This window comes from Syzygium oleosum, unplaced genomic scaffold (genome assembly GCF_021117445.2).
Source record: "Syzygium oleosum isolate NSW1041296 unplaced genomic scaffold, Sole_v2.1 Sole_v2.06, whole genome shotgun sequence".
NCBI classification, from domain to species: domain Eukaryota; kingdom Viridiplantae; phylum Streptophyta; class Magnoliopsida; order Myrtales; family Myrtaceae; genus Syzygium; species Syzygium oleosum.
In genome coordinates this window covers 8,863,535-8,886,103 of record NW_026607490.1, presented here as the reverse complement: position 1 = coordinate 8,886,103, position 22,569 = coordinate 8,863,535, and the positions used below count along the sequence as shown (strand labels likewise).

The 22,569-nt window shown below is 38.9% G+C and overlaps 2 protein-coding genes across 2 annotated transcripts; one reads left to right on the top strand and one right to left on the bottom strand.

The window, feature by feature from the left end:
• Window positions 1–5,579: 5,579 nt before the first annotated feature.
• On the bottom strand, window positions 5,580–9,877 carry LOC130138496 (uncharacterized). The gene is made up of 3 exons (XM_056312718.1): window positions 9,839–9,877; window positions 6,017–6,470; window positions 5,580–5,914 (listed from the first exon to the last, which is right to left on the bottom strand). Exons 1-3 carry the CDS (start codon window positions 9,875–9,877, stop codon window positions 5,613–5,615), a joined length of 795 nt encoding a protein of 264 aa, XP_056168693.1. The 3' UTR covers window positions 5,580–5,612.
• Window positions 9,878–10,048: 171 nt separating this feature from the next.
• LOC130138495 (protein LEAD-SENSITIVE 1-like) lies at window positions 10,049–19,248 on the top strand. Its single transcript, XM_056312717.1, has 4 exons — window positions 10,049–10,181; window positions 10,264–10,343; window positions 16,887–17,091; window positions 18,752–19,248. Exons 1-4 carry the CDS (start codon window positions 10,049–10,051, stop codon window positions 19,246–19,248), a joined length of 915 nt encoding a protein of 304 aa, XP_056168692.1.
• The last annotated feature ends 3,321 nt before the right edge of the window (window positions 19,249–22,569 follow it).

Below are 22,569 nucleotides of genomic sequence, written 5' to 3'. Positions count from 1 at the left end.
TGATGAGCATAGGCGGGTCATCTTAAGTCAAACGTGCTGATGGAATCTCACATTCTAATATCACTTCTTAATTATGATATTTGGGGAAAAAAAAGGAAATGTTCAGGATGGTCCCCATGCAATTTTTTTTAGTAGGGTTGGAAATGACTCGCGGGTTAACAAGTGTTTAATGAGAACTCGTCATATAATTTCGCAAGTCCATTTTGTATTTATTTATCTCTGGACGTGTAAGCAATATTTTCTACTGTGAAAGAACAGCTTAGTGTGGACTGATACTATATATAACGTCTAGAAACATGGCCGATGACAGTATATTGATGCATGTATCGGAGTATATTTTCGGTTGTCACATTCAACTTAAGTTCTCATCATTTCTTTAAGCGAGGGAATTCAAATTCCACACAAAAAAAAAAGTATCAAAAGGGGTTCGAGATTATTCTTGTTACAAATAGAAAACCTCTCAAAGCCATTGACACCTTTTTATAATTTTTGCCCAAAAATTAATTACTGGAGGTCGGTCGCGACAAAAACCATTTGGATCGAAATGAATATTTTCGCAAAGACTCGAAAGAAGAAAGTATAGCATTTGAGAATGCATGAAATCGATCTTTTTCGTCCATAAACTTTCTAGTAAGAGCAGGTTATGGAGACATATTTTATTTCTATTGAATGAGTGGATATACAATTTCTTTTAGCAATTTTGTTTGTTTCCTTTTTTCTTTTACTGTGTTTGTTATCTTGATAGAATACTTCTTGATGCGTAGGAGGCCATTCACTTAAGAAAATATGTCATGCAGTGAAAATTTGACATATATAAAATGTAATAACAACCTATATGACATATATCATAATATGTATGTGAGCGAATAACTTATATTATTATTAGTTATCCAAATTAAATTAATAGCATAAATGATTTTCGCGACGTACCAACTTCGTTAAATTCAGTTTAGGGGTAGACTATGTAATTATCATTTAGTGATTGTACAAACAGTAAGAACCGCTGAGTGTGCCAAAATACCTGTTTTTTTTTTTTCTAATTACAATTAAAATAAACTCAAGTTCCTTGATCGGCCTTATTTTTTTTCTATTTTTTAATCACAAAGAGACAAAGAAAAGATCCTTGGTTTCTGTTTTTCTCTTCAATGATTAGTGATGGGACGGGCCCCACGCGCGTGAAACAGATATTATTTTGAAATCAGCTTTTGTCACGACAGTTGGACTCTTTCTGTCTGGGATGCAGACGTGGGAGGAATGTTAATGATGAGAGAGTTCCAAAGTATAAATATTACAACTTCTTCTCTCTCTTTTTTTTTGGGTATGAATACATATTACTTTTCAATAAAAGTACTCGGTTTGAGACTTCTTTTAATTTCTGGTTTCTGCTTTTGGTAGGCCTCTCTTAAGAGTTATTTTACATTCTGGACTCCTCAAATATTTATTAAAATAGGACTTAAAAGACGATTTCAAGTAAAGCGAGACCATAAAAATATTTCAAAGTTCGGAGTAATTTCTGTATCTTGACTCAAAAAATTCATGAGCAAAGTTAGAATCCTGTTCGGACACACTTGCTAATAATCTAAAGGCATTTCTTTTATATCACGGTAACCACACCGGTTGCGTAAGTGCCGTTGTGCCCATCAATATTTAAATGGGAAGACCTGAAGATTCCAAATACTTAAAAAAGTAAATGATAAAAAAAAAGGGGGAGAAAGATGAAAGAAGATGACCCAAGTTGACAAGAGTTCTTGGCTTTAATTATCAATGTAGAAAGTGGAGATGAGAAATTCTACACTCTTTTCTGATTTAAAAAGTAAAAGAGAAATAGTGAAGCTCCGCCCTTGGGCAAGAGGAAGGTGCTGAGAGGCCCACGTCCCTTGACTAGCTGAGAAGAGAGATAGATTTGAGATTTCCCTCACATCTCTTGACTAGCTGAGAAGATTAGATAGATTTGAGATTACCCTTTATTAATTTTTTTAATCTTTTCCTGGGATTTTCTTTCTATCTTTTTGTCTTTTTATGATGATGATCATTACGTGACATTTCCAAAACCAGCAGCACGCAACCATTTTAAATTTTTAATACGGTCATCTATTCTCTCTCTCTCACTTTTCATACAACACATGTTGCCATCCTCTTTCCATTCACGTTAAGATTTTCGAGAAATAAAATTGTTAACTTGTCCTTTCCATTCCCGTCAGATTCCATGATTCACTTAGAGACAAATCCTCGAACCGTAGTTCTTTATATTTTTTTTCATAATTTATACATAAAATTTCGCAACATGCAAAAACTTAAAAATTTTACAATCAACGGACATAATTTACATTTTCGTAATTCTTTATAAAACTTTCCAACGCACAAAAATTTAAACAATATAAGACCAACGAGCATGATTTACCTTTTTATTGATGATTGTCGAAAAATTGGAGATTGGGCGAGAAACACTGCTCTCTCTCTCTCTCGTATGCACGATAACGGGGGAAATTGTCCAATCAAATTGCTTCTTGGCTAGCCAATGTAGTAGACCAATAGAAATGTCACGCACGCCCGTAGGATCGAACTACCTTCGCTTCCACAGCAAGACTAACTTTATTTGCTCAACTGAACCATGTAAATTGCTTCCTAGTATCACACTAAGCAATTATTATTTTTTTTGGTAAGTGACACTAAGCAATTATTGATAGTGCACGCATCAAAGAAATGCCATGGCGAATCATGTCGAGAAAAGGAATCCGTTTTCCCTGATAATTAACCCAATGCCTCAGCTAGATGGTCCGGAAAAATTCGAAACACTCAGCGTAAGGACCTTGGACTCATTATAATGACCGCCAGACCTTCCCCAACAAAAGTTAATTGAAATTGACATGTTTGTTGGACCCAACCAGAGGTTTAATGTGGACAGCTTGAGTGCAGTGTTCATGTACAGAAATCTCATTACTCCAAATATGATTATTGTCATCATCTTCAGAGTTTTTAGTCCCATGCATTAGCCAATATTTCACGCTAGCAAAATTTCTTTTCACGCTAGATCTGGCCCTCTCCAATAGATACATGAGTTTCAATTAACCAGATTAGGAGTCTGAGAGACTTGATTAATAAGAAAAAGTCTTGGGAATTCAAGAACTTCATTTTGGACAAATTAAAAATTAAAGGATTTGATTCGAAAAAAAAAATGCTAGTTTAGGGACCAAAGTAGACGTTTACCTTTTAAGAAACACAGGACACATGTCATTGTTATTCACTTCAGATCTCGATACTTCATATGTACGCTTCACCTTATCAAGCATCTGAGTGTTATGAATGAGTATATATTCAACGTGTTGTATTGTATCCACGATCAGAAGAAAGGGCAATTTTTTATGATTTCAGTTGAAGTTTTTCTTAACAGACATTGGGCCCATCCAGCCTCGTTTGATGACTTTGGGCCTACGAGATTTCGGCAAGCCTGAGCTAAATCCATCAAATTAATCTTGTAAAGTCAGTCATCAAGGTTGGACAATATACGCATGCATCATGAAAATTGCAAGGGCCATGCATGAAAGCATTGTTTCTTTCTAGTTTCCAAAGTGAAGCATAATGAAAGCGGGACGGATTAGGATGAATTTTAGTGAAGTAATCTTGAATCCTCAAGGGAAAGAAAATCTGGTTCACCAGAGAAATATGAATGAACTCAAATATTATTGATGCAAAAGCGAATTATAATCGAAGAGAATGTACGCAACAGGAGACCATGCAAAATTCTGCCTCAAAAGGTGCACGTAATAGCCCAAGTTGTTTTGGTCGTGCAATCATATGGGCGCCCTGAAGGACAATCATCTTCGTACTTTTGGTCTATGATCTTTAACTCTCTAGACCTTTCTATCTTTGTGAGGACTTGATCCTTGAGTTTGTACAATTTGCATGTACAAATCAAACTAATTTGAGCCATTAAACTAGATAGGCCCGGGAGATCCACATGATATAATGGAATATATGCCCCGGGCTCACGCGCATAAAGGTCAACTCTTGGATTGCCTATAATAATTATAATGCCATATCGTAATTCAATCTTGGGCATACCCACGAATCGTAAGATAGGATGTAAAACTTTTGGGTAAAGTTGGTATACTAAATAAGTTAGACAAACTGTATTGCAATAGGTCTTTAGTAGGCAAGATACATTTCTTTTTAGTGATAATTACAAAAAAAAAGTCTTAAATCTATTATACGAATGCTAATTCAATCATATACCTTTCAATTTTGCTTATTGAGTCATAAACCTTCGGACAATTGTGGTCAGCAATCGCTGACATAGATTCTGGTCGTCCTATATGGCACGGTATGCATTCACGTGGACAATTTTTTCATTTTTCATAAAATTTTTTGAATTTTTTATAATTTTTTTGTTATTTCTTTTCTTATTCTTTTTCTTTCTTTCGTTTCCCTTTTTTATCTACTAAGTCCATCGCCGGTGTCACAACCTCCCCGAACTGGCCTCGCCACCTAGGGGATTTGGCTAATGGATTACTAAGTTAAACCTAGCTCGAGCTCTCCCAAACTCATACCAATTCGCGACTTAGGTTTTGAGTTATTAACACGCAAATCAATTTCATCTAGGAGTCGCCACTAATCAGTTTTTAGTGGATCGACTAGACACCCAAGTAAAGCACGGGAGAAATGCTTCACTTCTACGAACTAAAGATTCAATGAGTTTGGGAACTTGATTACACTAATTAATCAACTAGTGCCCTTTCGATACCTAACCTTGTTCAATTATTGCCTAATGTGTTCACACTAATTGGGAGTCTAAAAATTCCATTCCTAACCAAGCTAGGGGAAGCAGCAATCAACACATGAACCTAACATGCATAATCAACCACGTGCAAGGTTAAATTAAACGCGCAATTCAAGGTGTGTGAATCAAGTAATGTGCAATCAAACATGATGCTAATCACACGAAGAGTGCAAAAAAGGGGCAATTCCAAAGCCCAATTTTCAATTTTCGAAATTTCTTTAATTTTTTAATTTTTTTTAATAAAAATATTAACTTTCAATCTGAAAATAGGGAATCGGGCAGGGCCTTGGAGCCCAATCCGAATATGGACTGCGAACAGGCCACTTGATCGTGCCATAGACAAAAGTGGGCCCTTTCTCAAGCCTACTCAAACCAACAACAAACCCAAAGAAGCCAATTTAAACTCAACACTCACTGCTCTTATGATAAAAACTAAGCCCAGACTCACCAAAATAACACTCTAAGCCCAAGGCTCACTAAGTCTAAATGAGCCCAAAGTCCACTACTACGGTACTGCTCTCGGCCCCTCCTTCACAAATTTCCAACCCACGTCTCCTTCTTCAAGCATGCCCAGAACACCCAAAGATTTGCTTACCGACTCCAGAACAAAAACATTCCAGCCATGAACATTATGTTTCACAGTCAGTCGATACGCGTCCATTCATCGGACCTCTACCGTCTGCCACATATTCGTCCATCGCCTATTCTCGACTACCGAACATTTGACATTCAAAATCACAGGATAAGAGGACCGAATATAGTAGAGTTCAGAGAAGCAAGCCAACGCAAATGTCTCAAAAGATTGACGTTTCAAGCATGGACATTTATCATTTCCTCATGCACAAGAATGCTCAAAGAAAATCTCATGCTCAGACTTGGTTCGACGATGAAAGTAATGCTCAACAAGCAAAAAAGAGTTTATAATGACGTCGAACTTACTTATACGCACGTAAGAACAAATGGAAATCAGCAAAGCCAGTACACGGGCTGAGTTGGGCATATTGTCAAACACGTGGTGAGCAAGAGCCGAGCACAAGACATCGAACATTTTTAAAACTCGAATCGAGATATAGACCCAACGGAAACCATCACCAGACCAGCCAAATAACCACGTCAGCTCACCCAAACTTAGCACACCTATGGACCCCGAACAAAGAATGAGTAGGTTTTACGGTTCGGTCAAAACAGGGGAAGACGACGAAAAGTTCGCGGCGCGAGCGTTTAATCGCAGACCCCTACCTGGCTTGGAGACGATGGTTAAAGGGTGCGCTCGACACAAATCGTGCCATGGCTGACTGCCTCGACGCCTCCGAGCCGAGATCCTCGGGTATGGGGGTTCAGGACCAAGAAAAGGGCTCACCGGAAACACGGACACCGGGGGGGTGGCATGTCGGGGACGTTGGCCGGGAGAGGTCGTCGTCCAAGGTTCGGCCGCGATGGTCGCCGTAGGATGCGTCGTTCGTTCTCGACTCCGCTTCTCACTCTCGCCGATCTCTCCTCCCGTTCTCTCTTCTTTTTTGCTCTCTGTTCTCTTCCCTTTCTTCCTCCCGTCTCTCCTCTCGCTCTCCTTCAAACCAGCCCCCCAGTATCTCTCGCCGAGCCTCCTCCTTTTAGACTCCCGCCGGCCCTTTCTCTTTGGCGTCCCTCCAAAACGGTCCCCGGGGTCAGTCAATGGATCCAGCTCTTTTTCTTTCTATTTCCAGCTCGAAGCTGCCACTGATCAGTCTGCCCTCACTGCTCTGCTCTGCTTCTTTGTCTTGGTCAGAACGCATACGGGGAGGAGAGAGGAAGAGAGGAAGAGAGGCTGGGCTTGGGGGAAAGAAGAAAAGAGATGGGCCGAGCTGGGCCCAGACGCGAAGAAAGAAAGAAAAAAAAGGGGAGCTGGGCTGACACGGCCCCGATTCGCGCCCTTTTTCTATTTTTCTAATTTTTTTTTAATTTTTATAATGATTTTTTAAATAAAATAAATTAAAAGGAAAATATGTTTCACTAAATTCTATTAATGCAAATGCGCCTAATATCTATGTGCCATGTAATTTAATGAAAATATTTTTGCTTAAGGGTTAAAAATAAACCCCTAATTTTCTACACACTTAAACCCTAAATGACTTGGCAAAATTTAGGTGTCAACAGCCGGCCGACCCTCACTGGCCTTAGACGAAAAAAAAAATGGAAATCAAAGAAAGTAAAAGAAAAATCAATAAATTTATGAAAAAATCATAAAATTTAAAAAAATTGTAAATATTGTTTACATCAGCGCCAATTGTATCACGTAAGACAACCGACATATATGTCGGCGATACCCTGACTAGAGAAGTAATTTTTGGAGGCCAAAATTCGCTGAAAGGACTATATTGACAAATCGTCAAAAAGTTTATAACTAAATTGGCTATATTAAAAGATTTGGGATTGAATTGACATCCGTATAATAGGTTTATAACTTTTTTAGTAATTTTTCCTTTTTTTTAAAAGGGTTAATACCACAAAAAACCCTAAACTGGTACACTTGTGACACATTTACCCCAAACTACTTTTTTTTACAAAAAAAAACCCCAAACTGGTACACCTGTGACAATTTTACCCTGAACTATTTTTTTGACAATCAAAAACCTCAAACTGGTACACCTGTGACAATTTTACCCTGAACTTACCAAAAAAAAAACCCTAAACTAGTACATATGTGACAATTTTACCATGAATTAAAATTTTAATTTTAATTTTTTATTTTTTTTTCGAATTTTTATTTATTTTTTATTCTTTTCTTTTCTTTTTTTTTTTTCATCTTCAAACTCTGGCCGGTCGCCGGTCCGGCGACCGGCCAGAGGCGGAAGCCGGCAAGGGCCGCCCTCGCCCGCCCAGGGCAAGGGCGACCCTCGCCCGGCTCAGGCGAGGGCGGCCCTCGCCCAACGCAGCGAGGGTCGCCCTCGCCGGTATCGGGCGAGGGCTACCCTCGCCGAAATCGGCGAGGGTCGCCCTCGCCGGTGCTCGGCGAGGGCTACCCTCGCCGAATCTGGCGAGGGCCGCCCTCACCAGCGTCGAGCGGCCCTCGCCCGACGCCTGATCTGGCGAGGGCGACCTTCGCCTGCGTCGGGCGAGGGCCGTCCTCGCTTGAGTCGGGCGAGGGTCGCCCTTGCCCTAGGCGGGCGAGGACGGCCCTCGCCCAACGTAGGCGAGGGTCGCTTGACGCAACCGAGGGTCACCCTCGCCCGATACCGGCGAGGGTCGCCCTCGCCGGATCTGGGGAGGGCGGCCCTTGCCCTACGCCGGCTAGGGCGGCCCTCGTCGGCTTCCGCCTCTGGCCGGTCGCCGGCGACCGGCCAGAGGTTGAAGGTGAAGGAAAAAAAAAAGAAAAGAAAAGAAAAGAAAAAAGAAAAAATTCAAAAAAATTCAAAAAAAATAATATTAAAAATTAGTTCGGGATAAAATTGTCACATGTGTACCAGTTTAGGGTTTTTTGTGGTATGTTTGGGATAAAATTGTCACAGGTGTACCAGTTTGGGATTTTTTATAGTCAAAAAAATAATTTGGGGTAAATGTGTCACAAGTGTACCAGTTTAGGGTTTTTCGTGGTATTAACCCTTTTTAAAACAAAAGGGCAAGATAGTAAGTCAAACAAGATATTTTACAATCATTTCCAGATGAAGGTAACATAAACTAGGATTAGATGGAAGAATTTTAGTGTAGAAATTCTTTACGCTCACACCGGACCTGTACCCGATTATACTCCTGTATCATGCTTTCGCTCATGAATGGACGAACGTACGTACTTAACATTCCAAAAAAGAAATATCAATCTCTGTGCTTTCATGAACACATGCAATATTCCATAGATGCGTACGATACTATATAATATGGACCGACTGATACATTTCATACACGTGTATCGGAGAATCGGGAAAGAATGAATTTTCGAACTCGTAACAGATACTGCACTATGTAACGACGAGATATACAGTCCAACCTCTGCTTGTCATTTCGTCAACTGTCGGTAAGCGTTCAGCAAGTTAGCTTAGTGCAGATCTCATATTTTTCATCTTCTGTACAAATCAGCTTGCTTTAATGCAGCACGTACGACTAGAGAATCACTCGGGTTTTCCTTAGTTTAGTTCACCACCTTAAACAGCTCACTGACAAAGACACTGATGGAGACGCGATCAATTTGTTGTATCCATCATCTTTCCATTGATCAAGTCCTACGGCCTTTCGAGAACAATGAGAACATCGATCGCATGAAAGCGATGCGCAACTTGCTCTACCACGAGACATGGAATTATTTGATTAGTTTTTTCCTTACGTAAATATTCATCTGTGATCCAAGTGCAACTCCCTAAAAGCTCTCGGTTACCAACTTGTGATCCCAAATTCTATTTCCTTTTTTGATCAATCAATGAGTCTTATGTCCGATTATGTTGGTATCTCCGTATATATTATGCAGATACGAGAACATTACCGACACAAAAAATAAAACGAGACAGTTCATTTGCATCCATGAAAATTAATCGGGCCATAGGTTTTGTCTGTCGTATGCTATCCCAAGAATACGTGTTCAATACGATTGAGAGCTCACCCGGATCGCGTTCTGTTTTTCCAAGTCATAGACAGTATCGCTCTTTTCTTTTTGTCTTGTGCCTCAACGTTTTATGCCGAACCCAACTAAATCATGTGTCCTCTTCAACGGGTCAAATCACGAGTGCTTATATTGCATGCCATCTTTATCTCTTTGTTATGAGGTTTTGCATGATCTAGAATTGCATGCGTTGCATTTCTCCAACTTGCGATCTAAGTATACCACATAATCCTGCAGCCCCCAGCTCGCTTTCTTGTTTTTTATCTTTTTTTTCCTTCCTTAATTTTTGCAAGGAATTATCTTTTACAGCTGGAGGAGTTATGTATGTTGAAAACAAAAAGAATGTCGTGCCAAGAAGAGCGGCAAGACTTCAACATCAGAGACCGACCCCTCTCTCTCTCTCCCTCTCACACACACACACACATTGACCCACCCTCCTCATACTAATATCCTATGGCCATCCCCCGCTGTCCCACCGGTTTGTTCTCACTCACTTCTTCCTTTTCCTTTCCTCGCTCTTCAGACGACGCCATCTTTCTCCTCCGTTTTCATCATTGCGGGCATCGACCTTTTGGAAGCGCACGTAATCATATTAGCTTCCTCATCCTGAGTTGTCTTGTTCTTCTCTTCAGTTGGTGGGTCTTTTGCAGGTAAATCAGCTCAAGCACAAGGTCAAGAGAGTGGGAAAAGAGCCACGAGAGAAAATGGTGATGGAGATCATTAAGGAGGTACCGACGACATTGATGCAGTTGATGTGGAAAGTGGTGGGACCTCAAGATCTGAAACTTGGAGATCACATTTATAGATATGGGTTCTATGGCTTGTACAGCCATCATGGTGAGTCCTCGTCATCTTCCTCATTTTGCACTAGTCCTTTTTTAACCTACTTCTTTTTCTGGCCAATCTTTTTGCTCTTTAGCCAATCAATTTACACTGATCAACTCCAATTCCAACAACACCTACGAGCCTCAGGAGAAAGTAAAATGTTTCCAGCGGATGGTCCGTCATGTTGAAACCACGAGAGAAGAGAAAAACTACAAAGATGTGTACTCCTAAGCAAACGTCACTTTCCTGTTGAAGAGGATATAGGGTGCGTTTAGTTTAGTTTTCCAAAATGACTTTAAGCCTCTAAAATTCATTGGGAAAAGTTAGGGCCTTTGGTAAAAAAATTTCAGAGTATTGAATAAATGCAATATTGGTAAACCTGAAAACCCAAGGCAAGAGCCTAAGTCAATACCTGCCTTGGGCTCTTATCATTTTAAGAACTCTATTGTGACGTTTAATGACTTTCTTTTCTTCCAATCTTGCCCTCACTAAAAATTGGGTATTCCACTATTGCCCTCTAAAAACTCTGTTGATCTTCTTTCTCATACACTCTCCATGTGCTCGCTAGTTGCGCTGGTCACTGAGGTTGAGGTCGTCGGTCGTCGTAGTCGAGGCTCACTTGGGGTCATGCGAACTTGGTGGCGGTTGCCTGGGGTCACACGACCTCAGGGCGACCCAAATCTTGCCCTTCGGTAGTGGTCATCGAGGTCACGTGATCTCGGCGTTGCCTTGCCTAGCGTCATGCATTCTTGGCAGCCCATCGCTTGGGGTCGCACAACCTTAGCGGCCCGCTCTTGGGTTGTGTCAACCGTCAGAGGGCCAAAACTGGATTGCTTCCTAGCGACCCTCACCTAGGGTCACATGACCTCGGCAACGGGCCGTTGCCACTCTTTTAGGCTTCGCCTCGGCTGCTGTCTTTCATTAATCTATGCTTCCACTTTCATTCTTCTTCTCTTTTAAACTAAAGTCCTTTGTAAATTTGTGGCAAATAGTGATGACCCAAATACTATTTGCATTTTGCGAAACCCATTTAACCTAAACTCCTTTGCATTTATGTAAAGGTAGCTCACAAAAGTTAAATCAAACGCACCTTTAAAACAAGTCCACGGCAAGTGGACATTTGGGTCGACTGTGGTTTGTGGAGTTCATTTTCTCAAGCTATTTCTCCCAAGCCAAACTTCAACGTTTGCCCTCAGCCCAAATTAAATGATAAATCAATTCCCACTTGTCATCTCGAAGAATTCCGGGTCGAGCCGCAGCCCCACCCGGTTTACCTTTGGCTTTGGAGGCTCCATTAGTGTGGAGTTCAATCAATCCCCACGGTTTCGCTCTCTTTTCATGCCATTTTCTTTCATTTCATATGTCTATTCCTGTAGCCAGAGAAAAGGCATGAAAAAGTTCTGATAATCTTTCCTTTTTCTTCAATCAATCCTGGAGTGAGAGAATTCTAGAGCTGAGCTGGAATTACAACAGATTTCATTTCAATTGAACCTGCCAAAAAAAGATTAGAAATTAATTTAGATTGCTAATCCTTTTTAGGTAAAATCGGCCTACACGTCTATCAAAATCAGATGTTTGTGAATATTTCTTGCATGTTCCACAGTTCGAACCAAGATCGTCTCTAACCAAAAGTCAATCTTCGTTCATATGGATTAAAATTTGATTCCTTACCGTGTTCCATACGCATATATATAATAGGAATTTACGTCGGCGACGGCTACATGATTCACTTTACCCGAACTCAGAGCCAAAAAACAATAGTCCCGTCGCTGTCCAATATTAGCCACAAGCAAGAAAATTTGCCTCCCTGCCCAAAATGTGAATACCAGGAGAGCATCCACCGTGGCGTTGTCAAAACTTGTCTCGATTGCTTTCGGCGGGACGGCAAAAAACTTCGATCCCTTCACTGTTATGAATACGGGTGGCCAGTACTAGGGTTTAAGCTCGCGAGGCGAGGAACTTGCACCACACTACTCGATACCAAATTGCCCCATGAAGTCGTCGTCAATAAGGCTCACAACCTTCTTGCCAACGGTGCGTTTGGCAACTACAGCCTAATCAACAACAACTGTGAGCATTTTGCCACATTTTGCCGGATCGACGTTCGTGCTAGTGAACAGACGACACTTGTCAGTGATTGTGAGCAGAAAATTGGGGAAGCTAAAGAATGGACCATGAAGTTGCTGCAGAGAAACTGAATTCAAGTGATCCAATCTTCCTCCAATCTTGTATTGTCTGTCTGTCTGTCTGTCTGCTTTTTTGTATATCTGTTTCTTTGTATATTCAATTGCGAGAGACATCCACACGTGCACAGAAAAACAAATTTGAATAGAAAAATGTGTCCCACTTAGCTTATTCGTGTATGGACATGTTTATGTGGAGATATATTTTTTAAGTTTATGAAAAGGGTCTAACAATGGTCATTATATTCCATGTCCAGAAATATGATTAATTATTTGTTGGCATTTGGTGTTCCTTATGAGTAATGCTTTGTGATATTTTTTGAAATCACAGCCTAATGTTCTAAAAGTTTAAACCTTCGCATGAAAATTTGATTTGATATCTATATCTCTAACACTCCCCTCATGAGTAAGCGAACTTTGAGCTAAGACTAAGCGTATACATGTACAAGTATAATATATATATATATATATATATATATATATATATATGTAGCAGGCAAATAAGGGGTTTGGAAAGATTTAAACACAAAACCTCCAGCTCTGATGTGATGTATGATTTTGTGGAACCGTTGCCAACTATTATAAACACTTAGAATATTAAATGAAAGCGTGTTGTGATATTTTAATATTCTCACGAGGCGAACGGTCCTCCCAGTCAAATATGCCGAAAGGCAAGAGCAGATGCTGATGGAACCTCACATTCATATACCACTTCATGAATAATGATATTTGGCACCACATAAAATTGATCTATCGATGACAACGAGGTGAGTTTTTTAGTAGGGTTCGAAAAATGACTCGCAGGCCAACGAGTGTCTAGCAAGAACTCATCCTATAATAATAATACAAGTAGACGTAGAAATACAAAACTTTCGAAAACGATTTGAATTGCAGCATATGTACTAATTTTGATTTTTTATTTCCTTCGCTTCAAACCCATTTGCATTGAAAATATTGGCAAAAACCCAGAAAGATATTTGTAATTTTAGAATGCATCATTTATCTGTTTGGTCCATAAACTTTCCAATTAGGGCGGGTCATGGAGACACAGATTTAATTTCTATTAGATGAGCAGATATACCTTTTTAGTATTGTTGTTTCTTTTTCCCTTATTTTTTTTACATTAAAATAATACTTCTCAAAACCAAGGAGTTCCATTCATTTAAAAGAGGTAATACTAACCTATTTTTTATTTTAACGTAATGCCTTCCCAAACTTGTGGGTCTCTTCAACCTTTGATAGATGTTCATGCTGAACATTTGTAATATTCCATGATACAGACCGACTGATACAATTCGTACAAGTGTAGCACAGAATCAGGAGAGCATTATTATTTGAACTCTTAACAGATATTGAACTGCGCAACGACATAGATTTATAGTCTAACCTCCGCTTGTCATCTTATCAACTGTCGGAAGTGTTCTTCTTCTTCTTTCTTTTGTTTTTGTTCTTTGAGTAGAACAAATCAGTTTGCTTTCAATTTTAGTGCAGCATGGACGACAAGATCCGCTTGGGTTTTGCTTAGTTTTGTTCACCACCTCGAACAACTCACTGACAAAGACACTGACAGAGACAGGATCAATCTGCTGTATTTAATATTCATCATCTTCCCATTAATTAAGTCCTATCGCCTTTCAAGAAGAATGGGGACATTAATCGTATGGAAGAAAGTCGCTTTGGTATGAAACCTGAACATGCATAACTTGCCCAACAAGACCCGAAATTACTTGATTAGTTTTTTTTTTCTTACTTAAATATCAATTTGTATCGAAATAATTTCTTCATAAAGACGAAAAGGAGCTATACAATTTCAAGGTTCCTGTCAAAATTCTGTTTCGTGCGGGAGGCCTGTAGTACTTAGTGAGACCGAACCTTCGAGATGTATTTTTCATTTCATTGTATGAGTGGGAGATACATTAATCGATCGTCTCTTATATTTTACTTTTGAAAAGTGTATCGTAAAATCGAGGATGCAATTTCACTTAAGATAAAAGTAACGTCATTCTTATAAATTTCGAATCATGTATTAGATATAAAACTGACCCCCTGTTTTAATATTAGTTCCGATGCCTTCTCATGAAGTTTGAAAAGTATAATATACATCAACAAATTTGAATGAGGCTATCTTAGCATGGATTGAGTATGATATGAATGCACAACTCATGTATTATGTAAGATGTATTCGAAAAAAAAAATCTTATTGAAGGGAAAATTACAAAAAATCATAAACCTTTTCATATGTGTCATTCAGTTTTAAACTTTTTACTTTGACCAATTTAGTGCTAAACCTTTTGACATTTTGCTAATATAATCCATCATGCCAATTTTCGCCTGACATCACTGATGTGGACGTTGGCCATTCTACATGACATAGCCGGTACTAACATAAATAATTTTTTTAATTTTTCGATTTTCGTTTTTTCTTCTCTTTTGCTTCTTCTATTCTTTTTCTAATTGTGGTCGGCGAGCTTCGGCAAGGCTCGTCCAATGGGGCCACGAGGCCTTCGCCGGCCATAGCGAAAGGTAAAAAAGAAGGAAAAGAGAAGAAAAGGAAAAAGGAAAGAAAAACGTAGGACGGTCACCATCCACGTCTGCAATTTTTTACCAAAATTCAGTGGAAAATTTTCAAAAGGTTTATGACTTTTTTTGGTAATTATCCCTCTTATTGCACTACATTGATCAAGTCGGGATGGATGCAGATGGTTTGAACTTGAGCACTATTAATATCCCATCTTATCAAGATAATTACATAATTTTTCCAACGGACCCAATTTCACGGTGAAATTTACTATATATTCTTGTGTTGTATTGGGAATTGCCAAATCCACATCTTCGTGTTATTAAAAAGCAAAGTAGATTTTTATTTTATTTTATTATCTTTAATATTTTTAGGAATCTCAAACATATTGTTTATTTTGATTTAGAATTTATCAGTTTAAGTTAGGATCATCTTATTAGAATTTTATAGTTATATATTTCCTAGATCGAACATATCAGCTTTACCCTTTTTGTAGTTATAAATATTGCTCTAACTGCGTTTGACCAGCAGACAATTTCTTCTTTTTGATCCATCGATGAAACTTATGTCCGATTATGTTGGTATCTGCCGAATATATCATGCAAATACAAGAACATTACCAACACAACAACAAAAAACCCAAAACCGGTATACTTGTGATAATTTTATCCCGAATTAATTTTTTTACCATAAAAAACTCCAAACTGGTACACATGTGACAAATTTACTCCAAACTAATATTTTGACCACGAAAAATCCAAAACCGGTACACCTGTGATAATTTTAATCGGAACTAAGTTTTTGACCAAGAAAAACCCCAAATTGGTACACCTGTGACAAATTTACCCCGAATTAATTTTTTGACCACCAAAAACCCTAAATTGATACATTTGTGATAAATTTACCCTCCGTTAAATTGGATTAATATCACAAAAAACCTCAAATTCGTAAAATTTTGATAAACAGAGGATAAAACCCCAAATTGGTACACTCGTCCACTATTATATGTCATCAAACTTAGCAATTTGAAAGTAAAATTTAACAGAAACTAACATAGGGTAAATTTATCACATGTGTATCAGTTCGGGGTTTTTGATGGTCAAAAAATTAGTTCGGAGTAAAATTGTCACAGGCGTACCAATTTGGAGTTTTTCGTGGTCAAAAAATTAGTTCGAGGTAAAATTATCACTTGTGCACCAGTTTGGGATTTTTTGTGGTCAAAAAATTAGTTGGGGATAAATTTATCATAAGTGTATCAGTTTGAGGTTTTTTGTGATTTTAACCCCAAATAGAAATAAGACGGTCCATTTCTATTTATGGAGGTTAATCGGGCTGTAGGTTTTGTCTGTTCCTATGCTATCGCAAGAATACGTGTTCAATACGATTGAGAGCTCATCCGAATGGCATTCTGTTTTTTTCCAAATCATAGACAGTAGCCCTCTTTGCTTTGCGTCTTATGCCGAACCCAACTAAGTCATGTGTCCACTTCAACGGGTCAAATCACGAATGCTTATGGTTCATGCCATCGTTATCTTTTTGTTATGAGGTTTTGCATGATTTAGGATTGCATGCGTTGCCTTTCTCCCACTTGCGATCTAAGTATACCACGTATTCCTGCTGCCCCCAGCTTGCTTCCCTGTTTTTAATTCAATATTTCCTTCCTTTATTTTTGCAAGGAATTATTTTGTACAGCTGGAGGCGTTATATAAGTTGAAAACAAAAGGAATGTCGTGCTAAGAAGAGGAGCAAGATTTCAACATCAGAGACAGACCCTTCTCTCTCTCTCTCTCACACACACGCACATTGACCAACCCTCCTCATATACCAATATCTTATGGCCATCGGCCGCTGTCCGACCGGTTTCTTCTCACTTGCTTCTTTCTTTTCCTTTCCTCGCTCTTCTTCGGACGACGCCATCTTTCTCCTCCGTTTTCATCATCGCGGGCATCGACCTTTTGGAAGCGCAGGTAATCATATTAGCTTCCTCATCCTGAGTTTTCTTGTTCTTCTCTTCAGTTGGAGGGTCTTTTGCAGGTAAATCAGCTCAAGCACAAGTCCAAGAGAGTGTACAAAGGGCCACGAGAGAAAATGGTGATGGAGATCATCAAGGAGGTACTGACGATACTGATGCAGTTGATGTGGAAAGTGGTGGGACCTCAAGATCTGAAACTTGGAGATCACATTTATAGATATGGGTTCTATGGCTTGTACAGCCATCATGGTGAGTCCTCGTCATCTTCCTCATTTTGCACTAGTCCTTTTTTAACCTACTTCTTTTTCTGGCCAATCTTTTTGCTCTTTAGCCAATCAATTTACACTGATCAACTCCATTTCCAACAACACCTACGAGCCTCAGGAGAAAGTAAAATGTTTCCAGCGGATGGTCCGTCATGTTGAAACCACGAGAGAAGAGAAAAACTACAAAGATGTGTACTCCTAAGCAAACGTCACTTTCCTGTTGAAGAGGATATAGGGTGCGTTTAGTTTAGTTTTCCAAAATGACTTTAAGCCTCTAAAATTCATTGGGAAAAGTTAGGGCCTTTGGTAAAAAAATTTCAGAGTATTGAATAAATGCAATATTGGTAAACCTGAAAACCCAAGGCAAGAGCCTAAGTCAGTACTTGCCTTGGGCTTTTATCATTTTCAGAATGCTATTGTGACGTTTAATGACTTTCTTTTCTTCCAATCTTGCCCTCACTAAAAATTGGGTATTCCACTCTTGCCCTCTAAAAACTCTATTGATCTTCTTTCTCATACACTCTCCATGTGCTCGCTAGTTGCGCTGGTCACTGAGGTTGAGGTCGTCGGCCGTCGTAGTCGAGGCTCACTTGGGGTCGCGCGATCTTGGCGGCAGTTGCTTGGGGTCGCACGACCTTAGAGCGACCCAAATCTTGCCCTTCGGTAGTGGTCGTCGAGGTCACGTGACCTCGGCGTTGCCTTGCCTAGCGTCATGCATCCTTGGCAGCCCATCGCTTGGGGTTGCACAACCTTAGCGGCCCTCTCTTGGGTTGTGTCAACTGTCGGAAGGCCAAATTTGGGTTGCTTCCAAGCGGCCTTCACCTAGGGTCACATGACCCCGGCGACGGGCCGTTGCCACTCTTTTAGGCTTCACCTCGGCTGCTGTCTTTAGTTGATCTGTGCTTCCACTTTCATTCTTCTTCTTTTTTAAACTAAAGCCCTTTATAAGTTTGTAGCAAATAGTGATGACCCAAATACTATTTGCATTTTGCAAAACCCATTTAACCTAAACTCCTGTGCATTTATGTAAAGGTATCTCACAAAAGTTAAATCAAACGCACCTATAAAACAAGTCCACGGCAAGTGGACATTTGGGTCAACTGTGGTTTGTGGAGTTCATTTTCTCATGCTATTTCTCCCAAGCCAAACTTAAACGTTTGCCCTCAGCCCAAACTAAATGATAAATCAATTCCCACTTGTCATCTCGAAGAATTCCAGGTCGAGCGGCAGCCCCACCCGGTTTACCTTTGGCTTTGGAGGCTCCATTGGTTTCGATCTCTTCTCATGCCATTTTCTTTCATTTCATATCTCTATTCCTGTCGCCAGAGAAAAGGCATGAAAAAGTTCTGATAATCTTTTCTTTTTCTTCATTCAATCCTGGAGTGAGAGAATTCTAGAGCTGAGCTGGAATTACAACAGATTTCATTTCAATTGAACCTGCCAAAAAAGATTAGAAATTAATTTAGATTGCTAATCCTTTTTAGGTAAAATCGGCCTACACGTCTATCAAAATCAGATGTTTGTGAATATTTCTTGCATGTTCCACAGTTCGAACCAAGATCGTCCCTAACCAAAAGTCAATCTTCGTTCATATGGATTAAAATTTGATTCCTTACCATGTTCCATACGCATATATATGATAGGAATTTACGTCGGCGACGGCTACGTGATTCACTTCACCCGAACTCAGAGCCAAAAAACAATAGTCCCATCGCTGTCCAATATTAGCCACAAGCAAGAAAATTTGCCTCCCTGCCCAAAATGTGAATACCAGGAGAGCATCCACCGTGGCGTTGTCAAAACTTGTCTCGATTGCTTTCGGCGAGATGGCAAGAACCTCCGATCCCTTCACTGTTATGAATACGGGTGGCCAGTATTAGGGTTTAAGCTCGCGAGGCGAGGAACTTGCACCACGCTACTTGATACCAAATTTCCCCATGAAGTCGTCGATAAGGCTCACAACCTTCTTGCCAACAGTGCTTTTGGCAACTACAGCCTAATCAACAACAACTGCGAGCATTTTGCCACATTTTGCCGGATCGACGTTCGTGCAAGTGAACAGACGACATTTGTCAGTGATTGTCAGCGGAAAATTAGGGAAGCCAAAGAATGGACCATGAAGTTGCTGCAGAGAAACTGAATTCAAGTGATCCAACCTTCCTCCAATCTTGTATTGTCTGTCTGTCTGTTTGTTTTTTTGTATATCTATTGCGTTGCATATTCAATTGCGAGAGACATCCACACGTGCACAGAAAAAAATTTTGAATAGAAAAATGTGTCCCACTTAGCTTATTCGTGTGTGGACATGTTTATGTGGAGATATATTTTTTAAGTTTATGAAAAGGGTCTAACAATGGTCATTATATCCCATGTCCAGAAATATGATTAATTATTTGTTGGCATTTGGTGTTCCTTATGAGTAATGCTTTGTGATATTTTGTGAAATCATAGCCCAATGTTCTAAAAGTTTAAACCGTCGCATGAAAATTTGATTTGATATCTATATCTCTAACACTCCCCTCACGAGTAAGCGAACTTTGAGCTAAGACTAAGCGTATACATGTACAAGTATAATATATATATATATATATATATATATATATATGTAGCAGACAAATAAGGGGTTTGAAGAGATTTAAACGCAAAACCTCCAGTTTTGATGTGATGTATGATTTTGTGGAATTGTTGCCAACTATTATAAACATTTAATATTCTCACGAGGCAAACGGTCCTCCCAGTCAAATATGCCGAAAGGCAAGAGTAGATGCTGATGGAACCTCACATTCTCATACCACTTCATGAATAATGATATTTGGCACCACATAAAATTGATCTATCGATGACAACGAGGTGAGTTTCTTAGTAGGGTTCGAAAAATGATTCGCAGGCCAATGAGTGTCTAGCAAGAACTCATCCTATAATTATTATTATTATTATTATTATTATTATTATTATTATTATTATGATACAAGTAGACGTAGAGATACAAAACTTTCGAAAACGATTTGAATTATAGCATATGTACTAATTTTGATTTTTTATTTCCTTCGCTTCAAACCTATTTGCATTGAAAATTTTGGCAAAAACCTAGAAAGATATTTGTAATTGGAGAATGCATCATTTATCTGTTTGGTCCATAAACTTTCCAATTAGGCCGGGTCATGGAGACACATTTAATTTCTATTAGATGAGCAGATATACCTTCTTTAGTAGTGTTGTTTCTTTTTCCCTTTTTTTTTCCATTAAAAGAATACTGTCCATTCATGTAAAAGAGATAATACTAACCTATTTTTTATTTCAGCGTAATGCCTTCCCAAACTTGCGGGTCCCTTCGACCTTTGATAGATGTTCGTGCTGAACATTTGTAATATTCCATAATACGGACCGACTGATAAATTTCGTATACGTGTACCACACAATCAGGAGAGCATTATTATTTGAACTCTTAACAGATATTGAACTGCGCAACGACATAGCTAGATTTATAGTCCAACCTCCGCTTGTCATCTTGTCAACTATCGGAAGTGTTCTTCTTCTTCTTTCTTTTGTTTTTGTTCTTTGACAAGATCAAATCAGTTTGCTTTCAATTTTAGTGCAGCATGGACGACTAGATCCGCTTGGGTTTTGCTTAGTTTTGTTCACCACCTCGAACAACTCACTGACATAGACACTGACAGAGACAGGATCAATCTGCCGTAATCAACTTTCATCATCTTCCCACTAATTAAGTTCCACGGCCTTTCAAGAAGAACGAGGACATTAATCGTATGGAAGCAAGTCGCCTTGGTATGAAACCGGAACATGCATAACTTGCTCAACAAGACAAGAAATTACTTGATTAGTTTTTTTTCTTACTTAAATATCAATTTGTATCGAAATAATTTCTTAATAAAGACGAAAAGGAGCTATACAGTTTCAAAGTTCCTGTCCATATTCTTTTTTCGTGCAGGCCTGTAATACTTAGTGAGAACGAACCTTAAAGATGTATTTTTTATTTTATTGTAGTAGTGAAAATACATTAATCAATCCGTCTCTTATTTTTTACTTTTGAAAAGTGTTTCCTAAAATCGAGGATGCAATTTCACTTAAAATAAAAGTAACACCATTCTTATAAATTTTGAATCCTGTATTTGATATGACAGTAACCCACTTTTTTAATATTAGTTCCGATGCCTTCTCATGAAGTCTGAAAATATAATATACATCAACAAATTTGAATATCTATATTAGCACGGATTCAATATGATACGAATGGACAACTCATGTATTATGTAAGATGTATTCGAAAGAAAAGAAAAAAATCTAATTGTAGGGAAACTTACAAAAACTCGTAAACTTTTGCATATATGACATTCAGTCCTAAACATTTTGACGTTTTGCTAATGTAATTCATTAAGCTAATTTTCGCCGAAAATCGCTGATATGGATATTGACCATCTTACGTGGCACAGCCAATACTGAAGTAGATAATTTTTTTTCAATTTTTCAATTTTCCATTTTCTCCTTTTCTTTTTTTCTTCTCTTTTCCTTCTTTTCTTTCTCTTTTTAATTGTGGCCAGTGAGCTTCGGTATGGCTCGTCGGCCACTAGGCGAGGGCCAGGAAGCCTTCGCTGGCCACTATGAAGGGCAAAACAAGAAGGAAAAGAGAAGAAAAGGAAAAAGGAAAGAAAATCGTAAGACAGTCAACATTCACGTTTGTAATTTTTGGGAAAAAATGGCCACTATATTGGCAAATTTTCAAAAGGTTTATAATTTTTATTGGTAATTATCCTCTTATTGCACTACATTGATCAATTCAGGATGAATGCTGATGGTTTGAATTTGAGCACTGTTGACACTTAAATTTTAGCAACCCCCTTAACATTAGTTCACATTTTCATTATAGGCATTAGTAACACCTTCATAGCACTCAAGTGGGTCCGATCATGAATGACATTGGCTTGATCGGGGATTGCATTGTAATCGGCCTAATATTTCCCTTTTACCTAAATAAGATTGCATGCGGTGATTATGGTTGGCCGTGAATGGTGAATGAGAGAAAAAAGGAAACAATTCTGATCGGGAGCTAAGAAAAGAGAAAGAAAAGCTTGTGCAGATTCAGTCAACATGAAGGGATCAAGAAGCTTAACCATTGCAAGATTTTTGCGTGAAACAAAGAAGAAACTATGGGCTGACTGGGTTGAATTTCAATTGGGACAAGGGGACCAATCAATCCAGCAAATTTCGATCAGCTAAATGGAGGAATTGGTGGGATATTTTCCATGAATTAGATAGCTCAGTCAAAGAATTGGTCATGAAAAGATTGGGAGCTTGAAGTGATAAGAATGAACCAAATCCCCATTCTTTCGTGAGCACCTCCAGATTTGATGAAATTCTTTTTGGCAAGATACATTTTGGAGAATTGAAATCGTGATAGGAATCAATGGGATTTGTCCAGCAATATGAAAAGAATTAACACTCA

Excerpts from the sequence above, each read along its gene's own strand:
- LOC130138496 (XM_056312718.1), bottom strand. The coding sequence starts at position 9,877 with ATGGCGTCGTCTGAAGAGCGAGGAAAGGAAAAGGAAGAA. Across the intron at positions 6,471-9,838 it reads GAGGAAAGGAAAAGGAAGAA|AAAGAAAAAGAGCTGGATCC; the intron begins GTGAGTGAGAAC and ends AGCTGGAAATAG. Across the intron at positions 5,915-6,016 it reads AACCATCGTCTCCAAGCCAG|GTGTGCTAAGTTTGGGTGAG; the intron begins GTAGGGGTCTGC and ends CGGGGTCCATAG.
- LOC130138495 (XM_056312717.1), top strand. The coding sequence starts at position 10,049 with ATGGTGATGGAGATCATTAAGGAGGTACCGACGACATTGATGCAGTTG. Across the intron at positions 10,182-10,263 it reads TGGCTTGTACAGCCATCATG|CCAATCAATTTACACTGATC; the intron begins GTGAGTCCTCGT and ends TTTGCTCTTTAG. Across the intron at positions 10,344-16,886 it reads TAAAATGTTTCCAGCGGATG|TTGGAGGGTCTTTTGCAGGT; the intron begins GTCCGTCATGTT and ends TCTTCTCTTCAG.